Raw genomic sequence first — 27,811 nt, 5'->3', positions numbered from 1 at the left:
TACTTTGGACTGTGGCTTGTTTTGGGACACTCTTGTAAGCTGCTAAAAAAGGAGTGAAAGAAGGCTATTTGTTTTTGAGCCACAGGAGCTTGCTAAAAATTGGACTGAGACAAGTCTTGATCGGGAAGTAAAGAATGCCAGATTTGGATTTCCTTTTTGACGACTGTAAGAGGGAACAGTTCCCAGATTCCTTTCTCACTAAGTTTCTCTTTGAGTGCGCCCATGGTAGTGCCCAATGACAATGTTCATAGGATCATCCTTGCTATTTTTTTCTACATTCTTCGTAAAAGCCCTTCGTTGGTGTGAGAACTACTGACGTTCGTAATTTCCTGCAAGATCCTAAGAACGGTCCAATAGTGAAGAGATTGCCTGTAGCCATAATCGAGCAAGTTCTCCAGCTTCCTGAGTACAGTGGAGAAAACACAAATGCCCCTCTGTGATGAAAATGTTCATAGACTAGTAGGGTTGGTTTTCCACTACCTAATTGAGGAATGCCCACATCTTGTTGGGAAACAAACTGCTGTTCGCACCTTTTTGATAGATCCAAGGAATACAGTGGCACTCAACAAATTGCTACGTGACATAATTGAGCAAGTTAATCTATATTCTGAGCGAACATAGAAAACATCCTGAATGAGACTTTTGGAGGAAGAGATCGAGCGCCTACTATTTGTAGTCTTCTACGTCTTGCTGTAGACGCATCCACATTTTGTTTGGTGAAAGAATGACTATACATCAGGAACCGTGTTAATCGTCCTGCAATCAGCTTATTGAGGAGATTAAGATATTGCCAGAGTATTGTATGATGTTGCCCGAATAGAAGTTGATTTTTCCTTCCTTCAAAAAAGATTAAGAATGGGCAGCATCAACAGTAATGATGTCATGGCCGACAACGAGAGACCTCCACGATGTGCAAGAAGCTACTGCTGCATGAAGTGGGCCTACCTATATGTCATTTATACATGCATCTTGTTTATTGTGATCCTTATTTCGCTTACAGTACGTACTGCCTACTATTTGGATCCACATAAGGCAAGGCTTCCTGTGTATCTTCCTATGCAGAAGGAGGGTACAGATGTGGCAACTACAAAGCAGTCGAGACCTTATGTGATTTACCCACTCCAGTAGATCATGTAAAATTTCTTGGGTCTGTGACAAATGTCACTAGACATCTTTCCTTATAAAAAGGTGATATAGAGATTGTCATTGAGCACCAGAAACAGGCTCGTAAGGAAAGGCAAAGGAAAGGATCCTCTAGGAACAAACATACACTAGTAGCACATGTAAAAGCACTGAGTTTACTGACGAATGTTCTTATGATTGGTCGTGTAAGAAGGAATTATGCTGACATACTTCATGAGATGATTAGAGAAACTCATAAGAAAAGAATGAGACCTAAGAGAAGTGCCAGGGAGGATGATCATGAGTTAAATGATTACCTGGATAGTACAGCACACTTGGGGAATAACATATGGTATCAGCATATGAAATATGTGGGAAGGAGGACCTTGAAGGAGGAATTCTTTGTATGTGCACTCCTGCCTTATAGCATGGGGAAATCTCTAAAATCTCCATAGCTATTGAAATAGATGTCCATCCAGCACATTGTCTATCACAGATAACACTCTGCCATAAAAGAGCTCATGGTCCAAACAGCCTATCTCAAATGGGCAACTGAATGGACAGATCCAGAAGAAGATGATTATGTACAAGATACAAAGACAAGGCTAAAAGCTCATACCAAGAATCACGTGATCAGATATGAAAAGCATGGAGTAAAAGGAGCTGGAATCAGATGGGAAGTAAACAAAAGACTGGAGAGTCCAGGTAAATCTGCAGAAGAAATTTGTAGATGGAAGAACAGAGGACAGATGCAGAAGTGGAGATAAGTGCTTTCACCAGATGGATGGGAAGAAGGAGTGGTTATGTGCAGAGCCTGGGTAGTCATTGGTTTCTATCAGCCAACCGTTGACGTAGTGCAGAATGGATGCAAGCTTTTATTGCCAAAACTGGCTAAACTACTGACATGGGTCGAGGATAAAGGAGGACCTTTGCAGATAGTGCCTTTGGAAAGTGCAAAACTGTGCTTTAGAAACAATGGCACAAGAAAGGTTGGAGAGAACCAGAATTGCGGTCAAATCTTTGATGTACCAGGAATGAGTATTGGAACATTAGTGATAATGGATCACTACTGGGCAGGTGGATCCAGAGCTTATATGAAGCTGCTCAAGGACTGGGGAGGACGGTGTTCCATAGTAAATGTTCATGATCCAGCATTGATGACTCCTAAAAATGACTTTGACATTGACAGCTTTCCAAAAGCAGATGCTCACCTGAGGAAGAAGAGATCTGTGGCTAATAAGTAGAATGAAGGGAGAGAACGATTTCTCTGCCAAGTAAATAGAAGCTTTTGATGCCATTCCATATGAACACATACTGTTCAGCCAGACTTCGTCGATATTTACATTGATCTTTATGCCGAGTATCAAGGTTGGAGCAAATACTAAATGGCTGAAAATTGCCAGATGGGAGTTGCGGCAGACAATTAACACTACCATAAAGGGATTCAATGCTACCAGAGAAGAGATGAGAGCAATACGACTGATGACTCTTCAGAATAGATATGTCCTAGACATGATCTCAGCTATGGATTGAGGTGTTTGTGCAAAAATTGGAGAATCATGTTGCACATTTATACCTTCTCATGATGACGAGAATGGTACCTTGAAGGAGGCCATAGAGATGTTGACGAAGTTGCATGTCCAAATGGTGGACGAAGTGGAAGACATTGCTGATGATAGCTGGTTCAGAGCTCTCTTATTTTGGGTTTCACTATGGATGGCAGATATATTCAAGTTTCTTCGAGCCCTGATAGTGTACTGCTTGGATCCTGTGTGGTTAGGATAATAATCTCACTATGAAAAAAGACTGCAAAGAAAGCCATCGGAATGAAGATCATGATTGAAGTTGAATCAGGATGGAAACCAAAGAGCTGACAGATGAAGAGATTTTGTGAAAGCCAGCTACCATGCACCTGAAGGAATTAAATTCATGTATCCAAAGAACCATACAAAGTATGTGAGAAAATGGATCTATTGCAGTCCAAGTGGTCACTGCATGCTCATGACGTGGAAGAAGGATGAGCATGTGAAATCAGCTGGATACCTGAAAGGAGTAATCAAGATATGGGTCCCAAAGAAGTATTTCTTTAGAAAAGGATGTCTATGTGTGAAGAATGATGGGAGAGTGGTTAATGAATTGCCCAGAGGGGGGAATGTAGAGAATGAGCCAAGTGCCTCCACCTCAACCATCTCGCCCATATTGCCTATTTGTTGGGAACCAGAGTTTTAGACACGTGCAGTACCAGTGAAAATACTGATACCAAGGAGAATCCTGGAAGCAAGATTCCCATCGAGAAAGCCATGAAATCCTAGAAGAAGTAGGACCAATACATTTAAGAGCAGATTGGTGACGTCACACAAAGCCAGACTGATGTACATGGAAGAGATCCAGAGACAAGAGAAGTGAAGATATTCTATAAGGCATCAAGAAAGCATCAAAGATAAGTGACATCTCGGGCTCGAGATGAAGAAAGTTATGCTACAGAAACGATGAAGACATTTAGTCATTTTATACGTGTACAGATGAAAAGAAACACAAGTAGACAAAGTATTCTTGAGGCTAGCTATGTAGTGAATAGATTGTGGCATGCACCAATGTATTCATATATAGGAGTAACTAAAGAATGAATGTTTTCACAACGTTTTATAGCAGAGCTGGACCAGATAAGGAAGGCCTTTTCCAGTGTGTCACAGTTGAAAAGTAACAAAATTACAGAACTGAATCTCAGAAAGGAGGAGTTGGATCGGCCCCTAGAAGCCAAGGTCTTATCGGACTGGGATGAGCAGACATTAGTTACAATTGTGTGAAAGAATGAAACTCCTGTTCGGAAGGCATGGACAAAAACAAGGAAGACGTCAGAGTTCATTAAATAGTAGAATTTTAAATGCACCAGAGCTCACATTTGTGCTCTTCAGTCAAATGAAGGGATGAACTTGGACGAACTTGCCAAACCACACCTATGCAGAGAGGCAGAGCGTGTCTCTACTCCACTGTATTCTCCAGAGCAAAGAACATTTCCAAGGCCAAGTTCAAAGGCTTAATTGAGGTGCAGACCACTGAGGTGATGACAGATGATATTCTAATTGGTGGGAAGCTATGGTAATGACCAGCTCACCAACACCTGGAAGTGCACCCTGCGTGCTGCTAACGTGGGTGGAAAAGTATTGCCAACCAATTATAGTGGGACGTGTAATTAATAGCCCTATAGTTTGTATAACCAATAGGACGTCATGTATTTAGTGACGTTCATAGTGACTTGTTTGAAGGATGGGCTTAGTGGTTCGACCTGATGTTAAGGAGCCCATGCCTATCACTTTCTTAGACTTGTATGGAACGTATTTGTAGATGTTCCCTTAAGCCTATCAGATCTGCCACTAGGTGTTTGTAGTTTTCCAAATAGGATGATGGTAGCAAATACGTAGCTTAATGTCATCAGTGATGAGATTTTACTATAAGTATGATGTTTTTTGTTAAATGAATTGAGAGACCATGCTATGAGACGTCTGTGATATCCGTTGTACTCTCTGTTTTAGATAATTGATTTTAAAACAGTCAACTTTGCCAGCTTCCAAAGTCGTTTTGATTCTTGATGTTTGAGTATCTTCTGCATCCCCATTCATCTTAAAGTATTTCTACCTCATCTTAAAGGGCTGGGCCGGCTGTCCCAGTTCAGAAGTCTTAGATAGTTGAATAGAGGATGATATATACAGTGGTGCTTTACTGTGGATACATTTGTGAACCAGGAGTGAATCTGGCCCTGTTTTGCATCATCAGACATTCCAGCCTGGTGGCTGTACGAGGAAGTAAGTCTGAAGTGAGGGAGTTCAAAGGGAGTCCTGGTAGCAAAGGTAATGATCTTGTCGAGAGGACAGAAAGCACAGTTTGGGAGACCAAAGAGGATTCTGGTACAGTACTCCAGTTTAGAGAAGACAAGACTGGTTAAGTGATGTTTCTGGGTGTTGAAAGGAAGGAGGTGCCTGATTTTCCTAATATAATATTTAGATGATGAGGCGAGCTGTAAATGATGCATACAGTCATTATGGACACTGATTCAATTCATATTAATGAGATACTATGTTGACCCCACCTCAAAAAGCAGGTCTGGAAAGTTATTATAGGGCACATGCCATACATATAACCTATGGACAAACAAATGAAATAATGAGAAGTGCAGTGGAAGAGGCAATTCGCAGAGTCTGTCTTTACTTGTTTTTTTAGATAAATTGCAGAAACACATCCTTGAATACTGATCCTCGCTTTCTGTGCATTACAATGGGACACATCACACAGAGACTTGGTGAAAGAATGCCTGTGGTCTACCTTTTAAATCTTCATGCGAGACGGAAAGTAATTTAGGGCCTGATTTATAGAATGTTTTGCGCACTGAATAGTGACTTTGCACACTATTAAACATGCAACACCCCTTTCGTCGATTCATGTAACTGACTTTGCGTGCCTTTCCAGGACCTTGAGTGGACTCTGCGCAGGTCCATCATGGATTTGCATGCATTCCAGCACCTTGCGCGGCACTTCACTCAAAGTGTGGGACAGGCCTACGCAGAGAAATAAATAGGGAGCTAGACATACATATTCCCATATTACCCAGCAAAATGAGCAAGAATGCGGGCGGGATGGGTCATGCAGTGTAATCGCATGCCCAGTCAAGCGCAGACCAAACCAAATTCATGGATCCCAACACGTAACCTCACGTCGGGAAAAGCTACATGCAAACCTTGTGGACTCACTGCCTCATGATAGGAGGTGCAGAACACTGTGCGCATAGGATCCAACAAGCAGAGTTACGGTGCATATAGCAATTTAGTTGGGACAACATTTAATTGAGGTTCCGGTTGAAGTTAGGGGTGCGTATTTGCAGATTAGTGGGGTGCAGCTGTGGTGTATGGGGTTTTGCACGCAGGTTCACTGAATGCTGACTAGAGTTACGTGTCATGCAATGCATTTTTTCGAGAGTGCAGTTAGAAGTTATGGAGGACCATACGCAGTGTCACCGGGATGCTGCCCTGATTGAGAGGGATGGCCCGCAGTATTGCTGGGTTGCATTACTTCACAGATGAGGAGGGCACAAAGGTTGGCATACATGGCTGAATATGCCTTCAGTGGGGGCATGTCGTGGGTGTTCTGGCTGCTACTTGCTCATAGGGTTAGTTTGCGGTCAATATTCCATGAATACGCAGAGTGTGCAAAGAATCTTGTGTGCCAGGGATGCGCAACGTAATTTTCAGCGCAAGGGACATTCGAGGATATATGCGTATTTTCTGTGAATCAGCCCTTAATCGGCCCTTAATCTCAAAATCCTCATGCAAACGAAAGAATTCCTCAGAGCAAATGCAATGAGCCCCATATGGGACATTCCAGTTAATTCTGATCCCGAGCTGCTGTACAATTTTGGCCGAAGGAATCTGGTGAGGGTCTGTTTGCATCAATGCAATCTGTGTTTCTTTGACACGATTCTGCCGAACAATTCTTGAAGGCAAACCCTACATTTCAAAATAACTCTTCACATTGACAAATCACCTGAAGATTACCTATTCGGGTATGCACAGAAGCAGTCACTATGTCAACTATATGCTCGGAAAAAACCTATGATACGTATGAAGAAATGACAGAGCAGGAACCCACACTAGATTTGAAAATCTTGTGTGATGATTAAAAGTCAGCTGCATTACAAGAAGAACACTGCACCATCAGGTGTTCTCAGCTTGTTGTCATTGTGGCCTTTGGAGCTCTCATTGCATGAAATGGGGGGATTTGTGACATTTCTCAACGGCGGTCTATGGAGCACAATCCTTCAATTTTGATGAATAAAATACACTGTCATTGTCTACTTCTGTCTTGGTCTGTTGTGTGGTTGCCACTCTGAAAACAACCACAGATGTCTTCCTGGCTCAGTCTTCTGCCAGGCCTTGTACAGGATTCATACAAATTATAAACAGCGTTCATGGTCAGGGGACACCACACCCCTCAATTCTTTGATATTCCATATTTTGCACTGATCCACAGTTCAGATGGGGAGCGGGGATGGTGACAACATGAAAGAGCTCAATTGGATCGAACGTTAGCAATGGGGGATGAACATGTCTGCCTTTCTGGGATTACAGTCATAGAAACGCGTGAGTTGTCCATGGGATTGGGTAGAGCAGTATCCTATATGTAATGGTCCTATTAGGCAGAGACATTGCCTTGGCTATGCATTTAAGTAAGCACGGTGGCTTTCAGTGTTGTAACTCAGCAGAGAGAAACTGGTGAAACCTGTGTTGATTTTGTCCTCCCCAGAAACTTTGCAGAAGGACGTCCTTTCCATTCATTCTCTCTCTCTCGTGTTTTCTTTCTTTTTTTTTTACTTCACACAGCATTGCTTGACGGAGATCGAAGTGCTGGCCACCATTTTTGCAGCAGCCATACATGACTTCGAGCACACAGGCACAACAAACAGCTTCCACATCCAGACAAAGTGAGTATGGGGAATTCATCTGAATAATCAGCATGAGCTCTCTCTATGTCTTAATTGCCATTTGATTTCCAAATTATCATGAGGGTTTCAAAAATGTATTTATTTTTTAATTGAGCATTTGCACTGTGCCTCGTCAGTACATTCTGTTTGAATTGGCTATCAACATGATTTTGCTTATGGATTTTTTAAACATATCGATTCCGTATTCATTACTGTAACACAGTCCATTTGTGGCATATGTATAAATTTTGGTACAAAAGAGCACTGACAATAAAAGCTGATTAGCTTCGTCTGTGGCTATTGAAGGAGAAGCTATCTATTTAGTTACCTTCAAAAAGCCAGATGGCTTTTCAGTTGGTGATCTGTGAGTGGTGAGAGGTCCCCAACACAGGTAATGATGTGCTGCCCATATTCTGAATTATGTTTGCAAAAAACATGACCAAGTCCAAAGAAATGGTTTTTGAACTTAAAATGCTTAGTGGCACCACGCTATTGTACATATTTCAAAGCAAGATTAAAACATATGTTATGTTTCGTATACAGTTATCTAGACCAATATTCAAAATTTGCATTTGTTGTATTTGATGGTAACAGTATGTAACGAGAAAGGCATGTTTGCAGTGCTAACACATTTGTGCCTAGTACACTGTCAGAGGCCTCTTGGACAGGGAAAACCTTTAAGAGTTGTAGATGGGAAAAAAACATCAACTGAAAACATCCATCACATGATACACCAGAAACAATGTTTCGGGAGGATGGCTGAGGGGCAATATGCTCGCCTTGGAAGCAAGATGACACCGAGCACCAGAGGTTCGATCCCCGGGTCCGCGCTTGCGCTTAGAAACTTCTGGGTTTTAAGCGTGTTATAAATAACCTATCATATCAATCATAAAGCTGAGGATTGTAACGCTATGAGCTCAGATGGGTTGGTAGTGTGCATAGAGTTGAGCCACAAAATGTGGGCATCTCGCATCTCTGCACCGACAATTGCAATCACCCTCGATAACCTTTTAAGTTTCAGCTACCTGCCTTACATTTATTCATGGGATGTAACATTCACAATAGAATAGATTTCAAGCCTAACCTCCATCCAGTATTATCTATTTAGGAACACTTTAAAATAATAGAAAACAGCTCAACACAATGTATGCTAACATAAGGCCCAAGCAACAAAATAACTGAATCAGTGGCTGAATAGGGACACCCAACTTTGATATTTGCATCAGTGAATCAACCAATGACCCAGACCTCCCATTTGTATTAGTTGTGTGTGCCCCTCTAAAAGATATCTAATTGCTGATGATGGCTTTTTGGATCTGTGACATTTCCCTACACCTTCCAATCCCCTCCTAACCACCTCAATACCTTATCCCCTACCCTCAATATTATACCCTCTACCAGGGCCTGATATATCCTTGTTCCTGTGATGACGTGCAGCTTGGTAAACTGTGATGAAATTACTTTGCCAAATAGGGGGATACTGACTTATCTCTATGTGGCGATGAGGTGCTATATGGCAATCGTTCATGGGATTTAAACAAACTTGTGGGTTTAAAATGTTCTTTCTGGCTTTCCATTCAGAAGGTTCTGAGTATTAGTTGTTTTTGCTTCTAGGATTGCCCTGTTTCTGATTACTCCGTTCTTGGGATTTGGGCAAATGCCATCTTCATGATAAACATTTTTGGCCTAACTCACAGAAGCATTGTGGTTTGTATTTGGACCATATGTCATATTTATTGGCCTCTTTGTCTTTGTTTTTTTTAATTTCCATTTTGGAAGTTAATGGCTTATGGGTTCTTAGGATTTTGTCTGTGACAGATCGCATCAACAGCTCAATGCAATCTTGATTTGTACCATTTCCCACATGTCTGCTCCATTTCTCAATCAGAGATAATTGTTATTTGTAATTATATAATTATATAATTATAGATATAAGAACACAATGTACACTTGTCCAATCAATATTCCACACGTTGCCAGTGTCAAGTTGCTTTCTTTCAAGCAGCATATAGGGAATACATGTTAACGTTGTTTATGTATTTTTTTGTTATATCATAATTGCCAAATTACACACAAAAAGAAAACAGAACAGGCACAGCAAATACTGAAAATGTATAACCAAATGAAAAAGAAACACGTAATACCCATGAGAACCATTCACAATGAATCCAGAATTTAGAATTTGTAGTAGTTTATAATCCTCCCTAGGCCGAAAACAATCTTTATTTTAAGGTGCATATTTAGTTAGCAGTGTAACAATTTACTTAAAAGCAGGAAGTAAATCCTTCATTTTCTGAGCAATGTGCGGGTGGGCTTTAATTATGGCTCTAGCAAACGCAGCCTTATATCAGTAGTCTGATACATCACACAGTCGTAAATGTTTTTCACAAGCTAAGCTTCGTACATCCAATTCAAGTTATGTCAAAAAATGAATCAAGCAGAATATCTGCTCAATTTCCAACACAGAAAAGATGATATGTACTAAATGTGTTAAATATGCCAAAGGCCTACCTCTGAGGCGCTGCTGTGCTTGTGAATGTTGAAACTGAGCTTCTTTCGTAAAAGAATATGAAAACAATAATTTTTGGTGGTGAAGTGGATACCCAGGAACAGTATATGTTAAGTTCTAAAAAAAACATTTTCTCGAATTAGCAGCAGATTAAACTCACACTATCAACATAACCAGAAAAAAACATGAACTGAAAAGGAAACACTTTTCCTAAAGATCACACTTTATACAATAACTGGTACCTTTGGAAAATTGCTTGAAAATGTATTCCCAAGTGAGAAAAAAATGCCCTCATTACAAGTTTGCCAGTCTGGAAAAAAGTGCCAGTTACAACAGTTACCGGCACCCTTTCTGGACCGGCAAACTACAAGTCTTCCAATAGGGAATGTGAACTACCCGCAGGCCTGACCTGCTGGTAGTTCTGCCCCTAATAGCAGATTTTACACGGAAGCACCGGCACCCTTACTAACTCCAAGGGAATGGGAATTTACTGTTCATCTGTTACCCGTAATATCCTGATAACAACGGGATGTCGGCCAACGGAAACAGTAAGGCAAGTCTGCTGGTAATCCGGCAGACTTGTAATGAGGGTCAGAGTCTCTGATTTAGAAATATTTCATCTGAATTGTTAGACAATTGTTTTCACAAAAGCATCTGCAAATCATATGTCATGCATACGTTCACATAGGAAATTCACACCCTCATTTCTCAGCATCCATTAATGTTTAGGATAGGGAAGGTCAAACTGGACTGCTTGAGCGAATTAGCTGTGAAATGCCTCACCACAAAGCATTATTTACTACTCTTCACTGCTGATCAGATTGCCCTATTACTGGGTAATTGTTAATCCGGCAGTAGATTTTTTTGGATTTGTATTTTGTATTTCATTGAATTTATATAGCCCTTTATGCAAGCATGGCAGGGATCGTGTACAATTAAAATGAAACCCTGCCCAATGGTTTCATTTCAACTGGGAAAACCAATTACCCTTTATGCAGCCTATTAGACAACATAGGGTTGCAATATCTCTCTCTGATAGAGCTGTAATCACAGACACAACTGTAAGAATGATACGGAGGAAACTTGATATTTTATATAAGGAGACTCTGGGCTTAGACTCTGTCAACCTCGCAACATTTCCATGTTACTTACTTTTTAACTTTATATGGCCCCTGAACCTTATCTTAATGATAAGTACTGAAGTCTGGAGAGGCCACTTTTTTAAAATAAAATTCAGACTTAACGTTTTACCTGCGGCACAGTTAACCCGTAAATGGTCTCATATTCCCTCCAATTTCTGCCCATTCTGCACTTCAGATATGCACTTTATTCTATTCTGCCCGGTTTATGCCGGGTTGAGAAAGAGATGACTTTGCTCCTGTCTCTGTTAAATATTATGCATGTTCTTCAACTGACGGATATGTCCTATGTAAAGTGCAGTGTTCAGATTTTTAAATAAGGCATGGAGAATCCGGGCGGATCTTAAACAATCAATTTTACCATCAGAAATTATACCTGTACCCTGATTTCATATGACAAATGTTGCTGCTGCTATTTTTAATATGCTTGTCATATATTTAACTCAAATTCATTTTGTTTTTCTGCATACTTAATTTAAATACATTTGTTTTCTTTCTCTCCTATTTTATATATGAGATGTGCTTTGTACTATGCTTTTATTGGCACTGGCCCAAAATAAAGCTGATTGACTACTGCCTTTGCACAGCAGAGTGGAAATGTGCAGGGCAAAATATGGTGTTCACGCTTGTACGCTGCCTTTTGCTCTTTATATATAAATTTGACCACGGGGACCCGCTTACGTTACAGTTTAAACTCAGTGGGTCCCCACCGCCAAATTATGTTTTAGTAGAACATAAGACCCAGTGTAGGAGACAATTTTCTATCAGTGCTGCCCAGGCTCTGTTTTTGAGTATGTTTCGGGAGCTGTACAGAGTCCGTAAATTGAGCTGCAACGTCCTTAGAAATGTCCTTAAAGCTTTCTTTCCCATTAGTAGCAAATAGACCCGCCACGCCTAGGTCTTTTTCGAGCTCTTCCCTGAAAATACGATTGTCAATTTTGCCAGAAATCACTTTAAAATATGTGTCCAAAGTGCCCTTACAGTTTCTCAGAAAGAGGCCCATATTGGCTTTCCTCTGTTTTCTTCCAAGCAAGGCGATTAGAATTGGGTGCTTTCCTTTTGCCCATTCTGTCATTTAAATAAAATCACTGAATAACGTCTAAAATTGACACAAGCCAGCCAAGAAAAACAAGGGTCTGATATAGAGAGCTATTCCTGAAGTTCATGAGCTCCACGGCTCTGACCCATGATTGCTACATTTCCCACCAATGAAATGGCTAACAACATCAATGTGGTTCAAAGGAAAATGCCCACAGTCAACATGTGATCAGAACCTAGTGTTTGTAATTAGCGGTTAATGTTTATCAAAGGAAGATGTTATTTGCCTTTCATCCTTTGTCCAAATCAAGCTTATCTAAAAAAAAATAACCCAAGCATTTCAAAGATCGCAACGCAATATAAATACAAGTAAAAGTGCAAGGGCACAATGTTCCAAGGTCCTGATAGAGCTGCTACCAATATAATTTAAAATACCTGGATTGTGTGAAAGGTCAACGTCAACACAAACCAGCAATCAGGGTTCTGGCTCAATGTTGATAGAAACATAGAGTATAGCTATGTATGATACAGTGAGTTATTCAAACCAATTTTCAGGAAGAAAGAGGACAAAAGTCAAAAATATCTTCTGATTGATGTACATCTACCTCCTTGTCCTGTAATATTGGAGTGGAAATGATACTTCTGTGTTTTCCATTGGTATTATTGTATTCAACATTCAGGTATCAGAAAAGCAATGGTAGTTATAAAATGTTATAATGAATTCTGAAGAATAAGCAAACATAATTTACTGAAGTCCTTGCACTTTTCAAGTCGAATTAATTTCTGAGCAAGTGCTTTACTTATTTACTTATGGTGATTTTGAAGTTATCCACTGGGAGGTATCTTAGAACCACTTTTAAATGTTCTTTATTGTCAAAGATGAATTTCTCCAAGAAGTCAAAACAAGCATACCCTAACTACAACAATACATTTGTGTATGTGCCTTAAATGGTCAAACTGGTCTCTTCTGAGATTGTGTTTTTTTACATTAGTCCTAAAAGTATTGCTTTCCCCGAGCACCATTTTCTCCAATAAAGTGAATCTTTCTTTCTTGTAATCGGTCTCATTGGTTGCTTTGCATCGCTTTTTGATGACACGCTTTTTAAAGAGATCCTTCAGAGTTTCTTGACCTTCTTTCATTCTTTTTCAAACCATGTTGCATTAGGGTGCCTTCTTGATTCTCTTGAGTCATTCCTGGCACACTGCTTTGAAAAACACACTGTTATTTTAGTCAATAGTTCTTGATATGCGTATCTCTTTTCACAACATATGTGTGAAGGTCTATGTCAAAATTCAGTTCTCAGCAATGAGAAAAGGTTTTAGTTCACGAAGCAAGCCACTTTCCAATGTGTCTGTCATTTCTTGGTAACCACCTTACTCTGATATCAATGATATCAATGAAAATGTCAATGACAGGATTCTTCTCTTCTTTATGTTTCTGTTCTGCTATCAAGCTTGTGTCCAATTCAATCATGTGCTTCATATAAAATGTACCATTTTCCAAATTCTCTTTCTGAGCTGCTAACAATATCCCTAACTGTGTATCACATACATCCTTAGATTTCCTGAAATTCCTCCCTCCAGGATTTCTGAAAGATAATTATAGATTTTGATATTTAAAGACTAATTTTTGATTCAGTGTAAAAATGGACATACTGTAGCTTACAGGAAGAGACCAGCATTCTGCTGGTAAAGAATCATCTGTGCCATTTTGAATGTATTTAGAGCACAGAGCTGGAGGACAGATCACAGAATCTCAACTCTGAGGTGCCATTGCACCGTCACTTCCAACTGCATCATATTTTCTTATGGGCAGACATACTTGAATCCCAAAGAATTCCACCTCTATTCTACACTAAAATCCATAGGAATTAATGCTAATGCCGACTACAATGCACATACCTGATGGATGGAATCAGCAGTCATATTGTGCACTTCATGCAAAAAGGGCACAGGAAAAACAGTGTGCCTGAGTCCCAAGCCTTTTCTGAAATCCTGTGCACACAAAAAGAAAATGCAGAGGTGACCTCAGACACGCACGTTATCATCTACAGTCAAATCCATGCAATTTAAAGGATATTTAAAGGATATTTAAAGTGAGCGCCTACGCGTTTAAGGATATTAGGATCAATGCATTGGGCATGTATTTATATTATATTCAGATGATTACTGATGATGACCTGGACCTGTCGAATTAGCTTGGTGTAAAAATGTCAAGATATATTTTGCATGCTGCACAGTTGGTTTCACTTGTCCTATGTCTTATCTTCCATTTTTGATAAGGAGGTATTGTTTTTCCAATCCAAAAGACAAGTTAATAGTTACCTGTAACGTTTTCTCGAAATGCTTATTAATTGATTATCCCGCCATGATGATACCCCATGCTTATTGCCACACGCTAATTATCAAGCAACATCCTCATATCCTTTTCCTAAAATATTTCTGGCTGCCACTGGTTCCCAGACCATTCTGGCTCGAACCATTTCCCCACTTTGATACATATTCCTCTGGACCTCCCTGCTGCAACATGTGGATGCATAGTTTCGTTATTTAATGACCTACATACCACCTCTCTGTGCTTCATTTCATCACATTTATCAGTAGATTGTCTGGTATCAAGACTACAAATTGAGCCTTTATTGGCATGTGCTTCATCTGATCTATCTCCCTCTCCTGTCTGGTTCAGCTTTCTCAGACAACCTGGCAGCAACTGTTGTCGGTATTGCTGTCTTTGTTCAGCACCTTTTTATACATGGCGATTTCAACACCTGATATGATGACCTCAATTTTGGAGCATCCTATGCTACAAATCTTGGATTCAATCAATGTGTTCTAGAGCCCACTCATGACAGAGCCCAAAGTAGCGGTAACGCTAACTGCATTTCACAGTATCCCAGCGCAATAACTGCCGGATACCACCCAACTTGTGATGAGGTCCATAGTCCCCTCTATATTTACTATGGCATTGGAAATCCTGTTTTTTTTATACCATAGATTAAGTATGAACAATACATGTACATCTTTTTCCCATACAAAAAAAAAGTCTTTTAAACTATTTACACCTGGAGCGAAGCCTACCTATACTTCCCTCGGGCCTATGTAGTCTCAGGCTGGTGGTCCATTACTGGGGATGGACGCCCTGAAACGTGGGCATGTTAACTATAATCATAACCAATGTAACATTGTTAAAGGGCAGGTTCTTGTGCCGCAGAAACATGCTCACTTAAAAGTAGAACCCACAAGGTGGCCCTCCAGAACTGCAGTGTATATATATATATATATATATATATATATATATATATATATATATATATATATATATATATATATATATATTTACATTCAATGAAAAAACTTTGTTAAAGGGACATTATGGTTAAGTTGCACTTATAAAAACCTATGAAATTCAATGAAAAATCATTGTTAATGGGGAATGAAGACCATTAGCACCCTAGGTTCCCAAAGCGGGAACCCGGGGTGCTAAAAAAAGGATTTTTCTTCCTACACCGGGATGCCACAAGATGCCCACCATGGAAAGGGAAGGTGGGGTTCCATACATTGACAGTCTTTGCGTTCCATGGCAGCCTGCAGAACTCGAAAAGAGAACCGTATGAACATATTACCACAAGCACATTTTCTTCCCTTTCAAACCTATCCCAATTTCGAATAACTTTACCAGAAAGCCAGTCCCAGGTGGACATGGGATAAATGATTGGGTACTCCCCAGTTGGAAGGGAGAGTCTAAAGAGAAAATAAGTGCGTTACAGATTGACTACCCCTCTCTAGAGGTCCTGTATGTAACACAGCGTAGGGTAGAGAGCACCTACTTATATAGTTAGCAGGATTATCACCTTAGTGGGGACAGAGTTTTAGGCTGAATGCAATTTTGCAAAACAGAAATCTCTTTAATAGTTATTCATAAAAACATCTTTAAAAACATTACAACGTATGCTCTAATGATCATCAATCATACCTTTAATACAACATACACCTTTTACAAAAACGGGGTTCTACAATTACATTTTTTTTCCAGCATAACAGTTATTGTTGATATGCATACATGACATAGGAAAAATACATTTGGTTTTCCTTTCTCGGTCGACATATGTTTCGGCCCTTGATGGTGTACCACCTTTGTCTGTGGTGGTCAGTGATATAAATGTTGGGCCATCTTCAGGATATTCATTTTTTATAGAAGGTCAGTTTCGTTCCCCATTAACATAGATTGAAAGATCTAAAACATAAATAATACATATATTATAGTACAAAAGAGATTGTGCGCCCCAATTTGATTGTTTAGAAGGTGATGGCTAGTCTGTAATAACCTAGACTATGACACAGCACCCACCTGAGGTCCATGAACTGTAATTTGGACGACTGAGCTTGGACTGCTGGATGTAGCAGTTGATTAACATCCAGTGTCCGGAGCCCTACACAAATAAGGAAAGGAAAGTGGACTAATAAGTGATCCATATGTAATTTCTGTAGAATTAATTCACCTTAAAAAAAGTAATTTACGGAGAAATACGTGTCTGATTATGTCTTCTGTGCCAATCTCAATCTAATGGAGATAGACGGTGGATAGCCCCGCAACTAAGAGCGTCGATACAGTGATGGTTTCTTTGATGGTATCTGTTAGAAAGGGCTAGGGTGTTGATATTGCTGTTGTCATTCATTTGTCCTTTAAAAATGACAATAAATATTTAATCTGTTTATTCCTTAATTGAGGAGATAATTGTATGCAGCTATTCAATACAGCTTGGGGAAACTAAGCTCGAGCGACATTCATCTGCTTGTAAATAAAGAAGTTTTACTAGTACACCAGAATGGTGGTGCAAGGTGTCTTACGTCCTTCTCTGTATTGTTTATGTGGCTGACACTAAACACCAATTTCTTGGGCTCATTTAAGGGCCAGAGGTACGTCGCACTCAGTAATAGTTCTGAGGCAGCATGAGCCCCATGAACCCCAAGCGTCATCATGGCCGCTCAGCGTTATGAGCATAACCTGATCATGAAACAGCATCACTTCTGTTATATATAAGGGTGACTGCTCAGCTTAGTGCGCGCATTGTCAGAGTTATTTTGTAAAAAAAATGCTGTGCTCCATTTGGTGCGAGTAGCACAAAGTCAGGGGCTTACCTGTTTGTATATTCTTCATTCGCTCATTCCCTGCTCGCAGCTTACAGACATCGGACCGTGTTGCGTCTCATTCGACCAACGACTTGTTTCGGCTGTGATTTCCTTTTTAAAGGTCACCTGATCCTAAGGGCTATCACGTGACACGTAACGTAATGTGCCTACCCTCAGCTGGATATGGGCCTGACGCTCCAGCGCCATCCAACCTACCCTGTGTTACATACAGGACCTCTAGAGAGGGGCAGTCAATCTGTAACACACTTATTTTCCCAGGTGGACATGGCCATTTTAACCCCAAGTGCTGTCCCTCATGTTTATGGCCGGTAGCCAGATTGTCCGGATCATGACCTTATTCCTAACCCGGACAATCTGGCCACTGCCCATAGGCCACAGGCTACTCCTCAGTCACCAAAGGTATATCACTATTTTGTGTACCTATATTATGACACTTGTCAAAAAATAAAACACAGACACATTTGCAAAACCATGCTTTCAGGTCCTTGCCAATGCTCCTTACATATGTTTGCTGGAAATCCACCCATGTTTAATTTTTTCAAAAGTGTCAAAAGTATGCACATACAATATTCATATAACCTAGCCCCCACTTGACAAAATCTATTCAGACTTTACGAAAACATTTATATCTAGATCTATAATCTTTTTGCAAACCTTTGTGTAGATTTGTCAAATGGAACCAGATTTTTAAGCCTTTACAATATTTTGCCCCCCCTCTAAATTTGCCCCTTCTTGACAAAATCCTACCAAACTTTGCAAAACATGTATACTAGATGTATAATCTTTTTGCAAACCTTGGTGTAGATTTGTCAAATGGCACCACATTTATAGGCCTTTACAATATTTTGCGACCCTCTCTAATTTTGCCCCCTCTTGACAAAATCCCACCAAACTTTGCAAAAACATTTATATCTAGATCTCTTGTCCGTTTGCCAAATTAAGTGTAGATTCATCAATCCTTTTGATAATCCTTTATAATCCTTTACATTATTTTGGGATCGCCCCTCTAGTTTTGCCCTTCTTGACAGAATCTCACCAAAGTTCATTTGGAATCAGGTCAGGAATATAATTACAGAATTTCATGCAGTTTCATTAAGTGGCGTCAAAGTTACAAGCAATCCAATAACTGCTTTTTACCAACCCTGTAATACAGAGGTGTCCGCGAACTTCACTGGACTGTTCGCGAACATCCAAACTCTTTGCAGACTTTTACGACAAAAATGTCTGTTTTTTTGCTTCTTACAGCCATATCCCATCCCATCCTCATCACGCCTCACCTCCCCAGAGATTATTTGATAAATTTGCCAAGTGCAATGTTGTGTTTTTAATATGATTTTACCGCGATGGCCACGATCAGCGGATGAAGTCCGCAAATCCAAGATTGCAGGCATTTCCAAAAAACTGACGCACTTCCCACTTTTCACCATCCAATCAGTGGGCATGTCCGATGTCCACGTACATCATTTTGCCTACTAAGCCAATCAGAGCCTGGCCCGCGAACTGAATAGGGAAATGCATCGGCGGGACGGATATCACTCATTTTCTAAACCTACTTCTTGCTTGTTTTATAAAAAAACTACTGGACGGATTTCTACCAAATTTACAAAAGCACACTTTCAGGACCAAGCCGCTGCTCCTGCCGCAAATTTGGTGAAAATCTGTCCTGCGGTTTGGGCTGTAAGCATGAGCACATTTTTTCTCCATTCAGTTGATGGAGAAAAAAAAATGTTGGGGCCCCCCTATAATTTTGGCCCTCTTTGATGAATCCTCACCAAACTTTGCATAAGAATTCAGAGCGGGACATATACTTTTTTTGGTGAGGATTCGTCCATGAGGAGCAAAGTTATAAGCCACCCAAAAAGTGCTCTTCCTATTTGTTTAGCAAATTAAGCATAAATACACGCCGCTACCGTGGGCCGTGTAATGACGTTTCATTACAAATTGGTCATGAAATCTCAAGGAAATATAGATCATGCAATGTTTATGAATGGTCACGCAAAATGCTCCTTTACACAAATGGTTTAGTTTGTAGTAGGCAGCACAGATAGGGACTAGGCACAGGCTAAATTACTGCCACATAGTCACAGAGAATTAGATACAAGATACCTGGGAGGAAGAGTACGGAAACTACACAGACGCATACTCGTCTCACTTTTCATTTCCATTGTAATTAAAGAGCACTTGGAAACTGATTATGTTGGCCTGTGGTGCGTGCCATCCAAATAATGTTATTGATTCTCAAGCTACAGGAGTCGTTTGTAGAAATCACTTTAAATTGGAGCTGTTGCCAGCTCTTCTGCCGGCGGTCCAATGCAGGCTGCCAAAAGCACGTTCTCCTTCTGTGTTCAGAGAAGGGTCACGGGAAACACAGCTGGTATCAAATAGAAGTTCAAATGGTTCTTGCAGGCACCTGTCAGATGTAAATAAAATACGGCAAAGGGGAATATTGGATTCATGAAGCCAGGATGTCAAAGCTCTTACAAGCAGTTAATTCAAAAGGAGCCCAACACTGAGGGGGAGCTTGCTGACAACGGTTACTGTAAGACATTCTACACGCTAAATGAAGATGGATGAGAACGAGATTGTATTGGTTTTCTTGCATTATTTATTTACTTCATTTATTTCACATTGTGCAAGCTGCCTTCTGCCACTTTACGGTACCATGTGGTCTTCTGGGTATTACACGTGGCCCTAAACGGGGTTCAACTGCTTTGTGAGTTGAAACACAATGTCTTGATGTACAAGAGATTTGCGAATGCACAATAAATAAATACAAATAAATAAATAATGTCTGAATCACTGTACTCAAGTCTGCGTGAGAGGGGTCTCTGTGCATGATTTGATCATACAGGGTGATAGCATCATGTCAGAAGGCAAAGCAAAAGACCACTTGAGGCCGGCTATTTGCAAGACTTTGTAAATGGCATACAGACTCCATTGGCTGCTTTTTGGAGCCCTGGTGTGTCCCAGAGACGAGAGGCCTGGCAGGTTCAATTAGGGTTTTCCTTCCATGCTTAGAAATGACTTGGTAGATTAGTCTGTTTGTTTAGGATTCTTAAGGGTGTGTAACAAGGGGCAATCTTTGTAAGTAAACAGGCCCTGCATTTCTATATATGGGGATTAATACAAAATAATGTATCTTAAAGGGTTTGCACAGCTTTATTTAGCACTCCTTTCACAAATGTTTACAAATTGTCTTCTTCAAATAGTGTCTCAATTTTCCACTTGACAGAATAGTACCACAACACACAAATTAACCATGCCTCCTCTGCAATACAGAGTACACACGTTCATGAATAACTCCCCTGTAAGCCTTGTCGAAACGATTAAAAAATAAACAAACGTGTCCTAATAGTGTGATTTTTTAATTTTTTAATTTCATCCGAATGGCCTGCGAGGATCATTGCAATAAAGGTCAAGGGAAAAGCAAACAAGTTCAAAAAAGAATTCTAAGAGCAGGGTACAAAGACCAGCAGTACACATGCAGTAGAGCATCAGTGCTGGCAGACCGAACATGGCCAAAAGAATACATAGTGGATGAAGAAGATGGAATGGTGGATATGGGAGTTAAATACGTTGTCAAAGGGGTCGTGGAATGCACGGTGAGTGTCTGTGCCCGTTTCATAAAAATGATGAGAGCAACTGGGCTTGCTCTTACTGGGCAGGGGGTGTGTGCCATGGCTGGACAGGGGGAGGCGTAAAGGAGGTGACCATGCCATCTGTTAGTGGGTAGTCCAAATAGAAGATGCTTGCAAATATGTGAATAAAGAGAAATGCATAAAGTGTCTGCATCTGAATCTATTGCCCTTTAGTGGCTTTACCAAATAGGAACCTCAGAGATAAAGAAAATGTCTTTCCGTGGTAGGTCAGAGAAGACTATATTAATTGGCGTTAAATGAGTGTCCTGTCTTTAAGTAATCATACCAAATATTAATTGCAGAGAAAAGCTCTTTCATTCTTTGATTATATGCAGTAGTTGCAAGGACTGTGACTTCTTTTCGTGGTCACATCCAGTACTAGCTGCAGAGAAATATTTTTTGTAGCTTGGCAGGAGAAGATTATTTTCTTGTTTGATAGTGGCTGTGCCATTTTTGAGTGGCTATAGCAAATCCTACTTATAGAGATAACGTGTTTAATTTCTTGGTGCGCTGAATGGGATCATATTCTGTGGCTATACGTGACTTCAACTGGGAGGTTGCTAGGTTATATCATGCGCCTGGGTTTACAAAAATATCATTAAAGAAGTATCACTGAGTTGCTATTTCCATTCTAGTTGTCATTTTATTGGTGTCACATTTTTAGTTTGCACATGGTGCCAACATTTCTCCTTTTAGGAGGCACATGCTATCGTTTCGCACTTGCTTGGGCTTTCTCAAGGCGCATAGACAGTTATACTAAATCTGTATACAAGACAGTTTGAGACGCTAGAGACTTTACTAACATGTGGTGAATTTAAAACCCAGATTTGGGGAACTGACTTGTATACAGATTTAGTACTACTGTCCTTACAGAGATAGGAGGGAAGGGAACATCTATATTTTCACATTTGTACAGGACTTTTCAAAGACAGCCTGCCACCAGCATCTCTGTGACCAGAACAGCACAGGGACACACCTCATTTGTTCTGTAGTATATATGGTTTATACAAACATGTATACATTACATATCAAACTTCCAAAACTATATACTTGTAATAACTGTATAAACTCAGAATATCATCATGTATAGCATTCCAATCTTATTTTCAAAGTCCGTTTTATAAATCCCTCACCTGGATACATATAAATCATTTAAAAGGTTCTAAATATCATACACTCATCTAATAATCCTTCTGTACATGCACATGATCAGATTCCTCTAGGAATGAAAGGCTTACTTTCATTTAGTCGTGCTATTGAGTATACGATAAAATAAATCTCCTAGTAACTCATAAATTCAACAAATATATCTAAACAGCACAATTATCATACACGTCTGATTTCCATGCATCAAACAATACCATGACACATTTGAATGTATATATTGGGAATCATGAACACATTGGGGGTCATCATGGGTTTGCGAGTAACACGCCTGTGATTCCAGCGGGATACTGGAAAACCCACCTTACCGTTACTGGTGCACGATATCCTAGTATTGCTGGGATATTACGGGTCCTTGCAACGGCAGTAAGTTCCCTTTTCATGGTGTCCCAGAATACTCTATGGAATTGGTTTTTCACAATCACTGGCACTGGTTGCCGGTAGGGGCCTGAACTTCCAGCAGGTCAGACCTGCTCGTAGTTTGCTGCCCCTAACGGCAAACTCGGAGTGTGGTGGTCTGGTAAAAATGCCAGTATTACCAGCAATTTTTCCGGCATTTTTACAAGACCGAAACACTGCTGATGGCCCCCATTGTCTTAATATGATCAATCTTATCTCGTGTTTTTGCTCACATTCTATAATGAATGACTGAGTGTTTCCAAGATGTTTATTTTCTTATGTAATGTAATGGGCATTTGTATAGCACCTTTCACCCTTGGTATGGTCTCAATGTGCTGTAGGTTGAACACCCTTGTGGACCGAAGTCCAAGTATGGGAAATTTGTCTGAGATGTTATAGAATGTGTTTGTGCATTTTAGCCAATACGAAGATAGGTAAGGGTGGCCAGGTCCCTGCTAGTCACTCATGTTGAGCAGGCATATGGGTGGGCATAGATAGGTATTCTGGAGAGTATGCTAGAGAGTTGTTACGTATACAGCTAGACCAAATTGTTATCATGGGGGATAGCTGAATTCCAATGGCAGAAGTGTTGTGCAAAGTGTCTTAGAGTAGTGCATGGGTGCTGAGGGTAGATTGGAGAGTGTGCGAGGAAGACATTACATGGGCAGCAAGATCATATTTTTGTGTGGGGGATTAAATGTTGTGCCGCGTATTTAAAGCAGGAGAGGCATTAAGTGTGCAGCTACGTCTAATTTGTCTCAGAGTATAGCTGCAATCTAATGCAAAGGTGTTGTGTAAATGTATGAACTGGTGAGACATTATGTGTGCTGCTAGACCACATTTTAATATGGCGCATAGCTGCATTCTAATAGCAGAGGTGTTGTGCAAGGTATGTGAAGTAGGAAAGACATGATGTGAGCAGCTAGACTGAATTTTGTCATGGGGGATGGCTGTATTCCAGTGGTCGAGGTGATTACCTTGGTATAATACAGGATTGCTTACCTTCATAGCTTCATTTAGATTCATCCCGATGCAGATCTAGTGGGCATCCTATTTGTGCTTTAGTATTCCCCTAAGATTTAGTGAAGGGAAGTACATTTGCCACAATGGAGATTCATCTAAATGCAATACATTGCATATTCTCAAATTCATCAGAATGTAATTAAATGCAGTACATTTGCAATCCTGACAGTTCCGCTAAATGCAACACCTCGGATCTATCCAAATGCAATCCACCGGCCACCACCAAAGTACATTCAGAGGCACCACATTGACTTTCCTCACAGTACATCCAAGTATAATAAATACACATAGGTAACCCCCACACTTCATCCAAATAGAACACATTTGCTCACTTTTCTTTAGTGGTTTGTTCATTCCACGGTCATCGTAGGATTGAGTAGTTACTTCAGGGTTTTGAGGGTATGGTTAGTGATGCTGCTGGCAGAAAAGTCATGTCTTGAAGGCCCTCTGAAAGGTCAGGTGGTCCTCTATGTATTGGATGTTAAGAGGCAAAGATTTCCTGATAGTAGGCAATTGGACGGAGAAAGTGGTGCCTCACTTCTGGTTGATTTGAAAAGGGGAATCACCAGAAGGAGAGCAGGGACTGATCATCGGTTTCTGGTGGGGGAATAGTGCTTTATTGCTGTTGCAGGTATTTAGGGCCTGTCTTGTGTAATGCTTGGTGAGTGATGGCTCCAGGACAGCGGGAGCGTGTAATTACAGATTAGTGCGGCAAAGAAGAATATTGAGGCGGCAGGGCAGAGAAAAGAGATAATCGCCGTTACCTGGGGTGAAAAGGAGACCTTGGGGGGCACCTTAGCCCCTCACATATAGGAAGCTACTGGTGGTGCAGCCAGCCCCCACGGACAAATCACAGGTGAAATCTCAACAACAAGCATGCAGTCGCCCTTCATGCAACCCCCTCCATCCAGGCTAACAGCAGGCACAACAGACCCCCACCCGCAACTGCCCAGGTGGGGAGGCACTGTTAAAAAAAGAATCTGCTGGGTCACAAATATAATCGCAGAGATGACCACATACGGGTGACTGAAGGTGAAATTGAATCTCTCAACAGGGGCTCAGTAAAAGTAGGATCACACAGCAGATGGGTCATCAGGGTCCTGAAAAGACAACAAGCTCTCTACAAGGCACCATAGGCACAGTGAAGATATATTAAATAGGGGCCCCCGGCACAGTAAGAAGAGAGCTAGGAAGTACACAACTGGAGGAGCATTCACCTACACACCCCAAATAGGGATTTGAGATCCTCACGTAAACTGCAAATATACATTCGGAAGAACCATGAAGAAATATCCTGTGTCTAAAAACACACAGAAATCCTGCATGAAGCTTCTAATCATATTCAGATGCCAAGACCTAAAGGGAAGCAATCCCCAGCAATATAGGGATTTGCAAAGGGAACGAAAAGGGGCCTATTGGAAAAGTATTGGCAGCAGAACACGGAAGAGTATCCACTAAACGAGACAGCAATACAGCAGCAGGAAACAGAAGACCAAGGGGAGAACAGAAACATGGCTATAAGTAAGGAAGATCAGCAGGAATGCTTAAGGGCATGGAAGACAGGATGACAACATATTTTGAGGAACAAATGGTGAACATAGGGTAGACGTCACTGAACAGGGTCTATCTGAAGTAAGCAGCAACGTCCATCAGAGCTCAGGGCTGCTGGTACACATTGCATTGGCAACACATAATTTGGAAATCCAATTAGGAGAGCTTGAGAACCAGAAGGTCAAATATAAGGATCAAAGGCCTGGCAGAAACAAATGGGATGCACAGCTAAAACTACTGCTCCAACAATGTTATGTTTTGCCACCTTATGACCGAAGCCACCCCATAGGACATTCGTATAGACTGTTCCCATAGGGTGGGTCCCAGAAGGTCTGAACCGGGAGACAGACCAAAGGATGTGTTAGCAGCCCTAGACTCCTATGAAGAAAAGGAAAAAATCCTCTGAGCAACTATTGGTCAGACCTCTATCTCAATAAATGGCTCACAAGTCCTCCTCTTCCAAGACCTACCGGCAATTACCCTACAGAAAAGAAGAGCAATGGGCCCAGTGATGAAAGTTCTCACGGGAAAAAGAATTCCATACAAATGGACATTTCCTTTCAGCCTACTATTCCTGTGGGATGGAAAACAGCAGAGGGTCACAACATGCGCGGAAGGCCGCAGAATACTGGGCATGCAAGATGGTGAGACAGCCCCTAGCAGGAATAGCCCCAAGGAAGAGGAATATACCCTGGGAGTGGTCCACCGCAGAAGGGAGAAGAGGAGTTAAATTGAAGGGCCGTTTAATGAAACAGAGAGGGGATGAAGACAGATAAGAAGAACAAATGAGGGGAGCAAAGGAAAGACAATGATATCTCACTGGAAGAGTCGTTAGGGGAATTAAACAGGAATTAAACTGAAGTGGGATTATTAAGGGAAGAAGTGATACATAGATACTTAGCAGGCCATATGGCCTGGGTGGGGTATATGTGATGGCACCATTTTGGAATTCACAGAAGGTCATTAACCTTGATTCCAGGAAAAACGTGTGCCGGTTCCCAAGTCATTTGGGATGTATCATTGGATACCATGCCTAGATCGGGAGAGGGAAGGGAGGGAGGGAGGTGATGAGGGATGTTGGGAAGGGGGGAAAGAGTGAAGGGAGAGGGCAAGGGGGAATGCAGTGTCAGAAGCTAAGAAGACAACAGGGTAAAAGGACAAAATGGGATAAAACAGCAACAAAAAGCGGCAGAAGCAAGGGCAAAGTAAACCCCCTCCTAATATCTAGACGGAACTCAAACAGCAGTGGACAGGGGCTACATTGGGAAACACATAAGGAGGGACAGAAGGACAGACTCCCGAAGAGCATAATGCATGGCAGGTTGTAGTTCTCTGAATATACTTTCACACAACGTACGGGACTTGAACACCCCTAGAAAGCGGAAAAAATTACAAGTGCAATTTATAAGAGGGGCAGCAAACATCGTTTTTCTGCAAGAGACACATATCAAAAGGAGCATAAGTAATAGAGTACATGTACATCAGCTTGCACACATATATCAGGTAAACGCCAAAAATAAAACAGCAGGAGTCCTGACAGGTCTTGAAAAGGTGCTGGGAGCTAAGGTAAATAACTCCCTGGGCAACCCCAAAGGTAGATATTTATTTATTCAAATTTCCCTGGCGATAAAGTATTCACGGTAGGCACCCTATATGCCCCAAACACTGGGCAAGAGACCTTCATATATCAGGTGCTGGGGAAATTGGAAACGTTTGCGGTAGGGGAAGTCATCTTGACAGGGGACTTCAATCTAGCATGGGACCCAGACAAAGACAGGAGCAATCAAGGACCCAACAGCAGAGGTTGTCCATCCAGCGCTCTTATATGAACATTTACAGATCTAGCATTAAGAGACCTATGGAGAGCAAAAATAGGGAGGAGACATGGTAAACCTGCTTTTCACACGTCCATCGTACATACTTTAGAATAGATTATGTATGGGGAACTCCAGGGATACTGGGTGCATTAATGGGGATAAGGACAGACGCAATTTCTATTTTGGGCCATGCCCCTTTATGGGTGCAGCTAAGAAATGTGACACAGCAGAGACAGGTGTGGTTCTGGAAAATGACTAGAGAAGTACTATATGACACTGTAGCATGGGATTCATTGAGAGAGAAAACCAGAAGCTACTTTGAAATAAATTATACACAGGAGGCCCCACTAGACGTAGTTTGGGATGCCTTTAAGGCAGTGCTCAGAGAAGTAATCTGTCTGAATGCGCAAATGAGAATAGAGAAGGAAAGGCTAGAAAAAGACATTCAGGCAGAACTGAAAGAGGCTCAGAGGGTGTTAGCAGAAAAGAAAAACATGCTAAACTACAGCAGAGTTGAGGATTGCATGAGACATTTAGATCTTTTATGAACAAGCAGGGCAGAGAAAGCATTATTGAATCTAAAACAGAGGTACCTCATAAGGGCGAATAAGGCAGACAGAATGCTAGCGAGACTCCTAAAGCAACAGATGAGTAGTAAATAGTATCAAGCTGGCAGACGGCACAACTGTCTCTGAGACCTGAGACATTATAGACTCCTTCTCCACTGAGAGACTGGACCAACAAACCATACATGAATTTGTAGACAGGGTACAGCTGCCTAAGGTTTC

The 27,811-nt window shown here is 41.0% G+C and overlaps 1 protein-coding gene across 2 annotated transcripts in view; it reads left to right on the top strand.

Moving 5' to 3' along the window:
- PDE1B (phosphodiesterase 1B) overlaps positions 1–27,811 on the top strand; it is a 1,810,462-nt gene that overhangs the window by 1,292,430 nt on the left and 490,221 nt on the right. For both annotated transcript variants that reach the window (XM_069653207.1, XM_069653208.1), the window contains one exon: positions 7,494–7,594. In XM_069653207.1, coding sequence (XP_069509308.1) covers positions 7,494–7,594 — 101 coding nt within the window. The remainder of the gene's footprint in view (positions 1–7,493; positions 7,595–27,811) is intronic.

The sequence above is a fragment of the Ambystoma mexicanum genome, chromosome 3q, assembly GCF_040938575.1.
Source record: "Ambystoma mexicanum isolate Mex_15411 chromosome 3q, UKY_AmexF1_1, whole genome shotgun sequence".
Lineage (NCBI taxonomy): Eukaryota > Metazoa > Chordata > Amphibia > Caudata > Ambystomatidae > Ambystoma > Ambystoma mexicanum.
The sequence above is the reverse complement of the archived record's forward strand: the minus strand, read 5'-3'. Positions and strand labels throughout refer to the sequence as shown.